This window comes from Schistocerca nitens, unplaced genomic scaffold (assembly GCF_023898315.1).
Source record: "Schistocerca nitens isolate TAMUIC-IGC-003100 unplaced genomic scaffold, iqSchNite1.1 HiC_scaffold_102, whole genome shotgun sequence".
Lineage (NCBI taxonomy): Eukaryota > Metazoa > Arthropoda > Insecta > Orthoptera > Acrididae > Schistocerca > Schistocerca nitens.
The window spans coordinates 1-5,113 of record NW_026045645.1 but is presented as its reverse complement, the minus strand read 5'-3'; the positions used below and the strand labels follow the sequence as shown (position 1 = coordinate 5,113).

Below are 5,113 nucleotides of genomic sequence, written 5' to 3'. Positions count from 1 at the left end.
TCGCAGTGTACAACACCTTAGGTTAGGGTTGGCGTCGCTTGGGTTAGGTTAGGTTACGTTAGGTGGACGTGGGTTAGGTTAAGGGTTAAAGTTAGGTTAGGCGTCAAAGTTAGGTTAAGCGTTCGGACGTGAGGCGTCAGGTGGCCGCACCTACCTTACGGCCGGACATCTTAGGTTAGGCTAAGGGCGCCGAGGTCACGTTACGTTCACCTTCGGGCGCCACACGTAGCTGTCACAGGTAGGTAGTAGTTCGGTCGGTCGGTCGTCGGCAAGCCGCAAAAAACTACAGACGACGTCGACAACAAGACCGAGCAGGAGGCAGATATATACCGAGCGCCAAAGAGACCGACCACACACACACACACACACACACACACAAAACAACAAACACCACCCACCGGCCAAAGGGGCACCAAAAAAACCCACAAAGCCGAGCACCACACGTCGCGACCAGAGGCAACCCGCAACCGCAACGGCGCTTTCCGCACCGGGCCGGATGCACGTACGACAACACCGCTACCCGTACACAAGGCCTCCCATTGCACACAGCCGCTCTGTGTTCAACATCATCAATGGCGCGCCCGCGGCTCGTCGCGGTCGCAGCCATGACGCCGCCGCCACTTTTGCACCAACACATTCACGCACCGCAAAACAGCTCGCCGACCCACCGACACAGCACAGCCGACAAACAAAAACAACCGCGGCGGCGGCAACAAAACAAAACAAACACCTCGCACCAAGCGTCCGACAGAAAACAAACGGACAGGCACACAGGCCTCTGCTAACGACCACGACACAGCGGCACGCTGCCCCTTTCCCGCCACTCTCGATTCACAGCGCACGCGACCCCGTCGTCGACGACGACACGCGACGGGCTCGCTTCCCGCAACCTACACCTTTCCGCCACTACGCACGGCTCCACCCGACGCCCGTCGCAACGGCACTACTGCACGCACTATCACCCCCGCCGCCGCCGCCGCCGCCGCCGCCTCCTCCTCTCTCCCCCTTCCCGTACACAACAACACAGCCAAAAACACACTCACGACCCAAACATAACAACATGGCACGTGCATCGGCGCACACCCCCAACCAGTCACCGTCGACACAACCACACGCAAGGCACGGAAAAACCGGCGTCCTTCCACGTTGCCATCAAAGCAGCACAAACAACCACACAGGAGGAACCACCAACAACTGCCGGCCGGCCGGCAACCACCAAACGCACATTCCCGCTCGCCACCACACACCTCTCGGCAGCCGTTTCGCAAAGACATGACATGACATGACGCGACATCATCGCATCACGGGCGACGCACGCACACCGACCCACTTTCCCGCCCGTCTCTCTCTCTCTTTTTCTTCCGACGCCTTCGGCCGAGCACACACGTACGTGGCACAACGCCCAACACAGTCACACACAGTCGACAGGCGCACGCCCAGGCACGCAACGACGCAGCGCAGCAAAGGCGCCCGCGACACATACCTCCTCTCCCGTCTCGCCGCCGACCGCCAGCCAGCCACTCGCAATGTGCACTGGCCAACCGGACACACGTCCACCGCGCCGCCTCCGACCACCCGCCAGGGGGCGCTCACGTCCGCGACAACAGCGCGGCCCGCCGCCGGGCGGGCCCAGCCCGGCCCAGGCGGCGCGCGCTGCTCTGCACTCGGCGCGCCGCGCCACACATCCTGCTGCAGACCGGGCTCGTCTCTCTGTACGCGTCTGCGTCTGCCCGCATCTCATCTTCCTGCGCATCAACACAAACGAGGCCACGTGAGCAAACCCCCGTCACAACGCCACATCACGCACTGCCTTGTCGACCGCCTAAATAAATGCACTCACCCACCAGCCATCCGCTTCGTCCTCTTCTTGCTTACTCGTTGTTCGTCGTTGTTGCTGCTGCACCAGCACCAGCACCAGCACCGGCGGCGGCGGCGGCGGCGGCGGCGGCGGCGGCGGCGGCGGCGGCGGCGGCAGCGGCAGCGGCAGCGCACACAGCCCCCAGCCGGCCGCATCCGAGGGGGCCCCGCCGCCAGCGTCGCCTCCTTGGGCACAGGTGCGGTGCTGTGGCCGCCCATCCAACCGCATTTGCTGGCCGTCCCAGCCGCCAGGCAGGCGTTCCCACTGCCGCGCACCGCCTCTGCTGCAGAAGACGAACAAACGAAACGTACAAACATACACGCACCCGAAGCGTGGCCACACACGGACGGGACCGACAGGCTCCAAGGCGACCAAACGATGGAAAAACAAACACAAAAACAAAAGACACGCGAGCGAGCGAGCAAGCACGCAGTCGCCTCGCCTCTGTCCTCCCGCCCCCGCCCTTCTCCCCACCACATGCCCACAAACACCACCGCCTGCCCGCATCTCCACATTCGCCCCCTCCATTTGTTCCCTTGCGTTCGTTCCTTCCTTCCTTCCATGTGTCTGCGTGCGCGGCGCCTCTCCAACATCCGCCGTCCGTCCGTCCCGTTTTCGCCGTACCACACGCCACCGTCGGCGCCGCCTCGCCTCCTCCCAGTCCACCACCGCCGCCGCCCCTGTCCGCCCCGCACACCACCATACACCGCTGCTTGTCCCGGCCGTTGCCACCAAAGGCGCCAGCCGCAAACCGCGCCAAACGCCGCAGCGCGCGTGCGTCCTTCCTTCTTGCTTGCTTCTCCGTGCCGACGCTGCCTCTATTCCCGCACCCATTCGGCCGACAAGCACTGGCGTCGACGACACAGCCGTTGGGCTCCGGCACTGCGCGTACCGGAGTTACACGCGCACCCCCCCTCGCGAACGCACGACTCATTCTCTTTGTTGTTTCTCCTCTTTCTTACGTCTTCGTTTCTTGTTTGTTTGTTTGTTTGTTTTTTTTTTTTTCCTCCCACCGCCGCATGTGACACAATGGCCTCCCTCCCCCTTTCGTTCGTTGTCGCCGCTTTGTTTCTCTTTCTCATTGGTGCACGTCCGACGCGCTCCATTTCCACCACACCACGGCCATCGGCCTCCTCAACGGGCAGGCGCAGTGTGCCATTCTCCGGCGCACAAGCACACCGCGCGGCTCGCTCTCCTCGCCCCCACGCCACGCCACGCCACGCAGCACAAATGATGCTGTCTCGCAACACGACACACGGTGCGCACACCCCCGACCACGCGGCTCTTAAAAGGCATGGCACCGGCGACATGCGCCGCCCCGGCCCGCATCCGTCGTCTCACGTTCACTGCCGGCCGCGTCTGAGGCTACAACCGCACCACAACAACGGTCCCCTCCCGGCAACACATTTGTTGCACAAACACAACCGCCGAGCGCAGCGCGAGCCACCCACACGCGCCCTCCCCGTCTTTAAAAGCCTCCGCGTCTCCTTTCTCCTTTCGCGCCCCTCCCATCTCCCGAATATGCCAGCAGCGGTGCCACTACCGCGAAACGGACACGCCTTCCGGGCCACATGCAAGGGCACGCCCACCACCAACTACTGCCATATTCGCGGACGCAGTTAGGCAACACGCAACGCACTCTCCACCTACTTTCTCTCTCTCGTCCATTCTCTTTAAAACACACGAACCAACCAACCACGGCTAACACACTTTTTCGCGACACCTTTGACTGCGTTATCTTGACCGTGACGGCAGCTATCGACCTTCCAATTCCCCACTAAACACACACACACCCCTACATACACACCCTTCGCTACACCGGACAACAACAGCGTACACAACAGGAGGGCACACGAAACGGCAGGCAAGGGCAACGCATTCTCATAGATTCCTCCTCCGAGCCATGTCGGCGAACGTTTCATCCGGGAAGGCAATGCAATTCAGCCGTCACCACGGCCGACACCTGCAGCCGCGCCGTAAACGCCTTTCAGTGCGGCTGCAATGCACGGGAACGTTCCGTTGCTATAGACAGCGCCTCTCCGTTTTTCCCTGCTTCGTTTTCCGGTGATTGCTTCTCCATTTTGTTTGTTTTATTACTTTCCGTTCCCCTCCTCCACCATTGTTTCCGTCCCCAACAGTTTTGCTCATTCCACACGTTCTGCCCAGACACGACACTCGACCGATCAAAGGTCAGCCTTTCGTCACCGTTCGCGGCGCCGACGGTGCCACAGTGCGACTGGTGTGAACACCGACACGTTGCCATGACGCCGGTGTACCGCGCCGATATTGACAGTTACTCAGAGCCGCCGGATCGGATCACATCACCGACACACCTGCCATTTCACACCGGGGGACACAGACCAACGAAACGCGTGTACGCCCATAACAACAAACAACGACCGTCGTCGTCTAGCCTCACGCTTACTGTACTCAACCGAACACACGTGCACCGTGAATGACGTGCGTGCGCACAACAGTCCAATCAATCATCAGTCAAACTGCAGAAACGGCTATCATCAAATCAAGGGCCAAATAGGTACACCACCGTGCGTGTCGCCTACCCCACCCGCCCGTACATTTCTTGGCGACTTCGTAATGGATGATAGTACGACACGTCCATTTAAAACGTCACCAACACACACACACCAACGCGCCGTACAGCAAAGGGAATAGTCGACGGCAACACAACATTTCACCCTCGCCATCATGTATGATGTGACAACAGACGGCCGTAACGGTGACATCCAACAATCAATCAATCGCGAGGACTTTCAATTGCAGTCACGTGACTAACCGGGCAGACGGAGACAAAGACATGAATCAGCGCCACAGACAGCACCAACACCTCCTATCGATCTATCTGTGTGTCGACAAACAACCACGCCAAGACTCGTGCACGCATTCCACGTCACACCGGCGGCAACCAAACCCTCGCGGCCGTACCCCAGTAACCACAACCACAACCACATTCGAGACCACACCACCACGGCACAGCAGCACCACCAGCTGCCTCGCAACCAACCAAACCGGGTAGCTATGCCGCCCCTCTCACTCACTCACTCACTCACTCACTCACACACACACAAACAATTCCGCTCTTCCCGCAAAGGCAATTTGGTGGCCCTGAAAAGGGCCGTTTTGCCGCTCTCGCAACGGAGGGAGCTTCCTTCCTTCCTTCCTTCCTTCCTTCCTTCCTTCCTTCCAAGAGCCGAAGTAACAACCTCCTCCTTACTTGGAGCTCGTGTACTTGGTCAC

At 60.4% G+C, this 5,113-nt stretch overlaps 1 protein-coding gene across 1 annotated transcript; it reads left to right on the top strand.

Moving 5' to 3' along the window:
* The first annotated feature begins 496 nt into the window (after positions 1–496).
* On the top strand, positions 497–1,276 carry LOC126218373 (uncharacterized). Its single transcript, XM_049942119.1, has one exon. The coding sequence runs from the start codon at positions 497–499 to the stop codon at positions 1,274–1,276; it is 780 nt and encodes a 259-aa protein (XP_049798076.1).
* Positions 1,277–5,113: the final 3,837 nt, after the last annotated feature.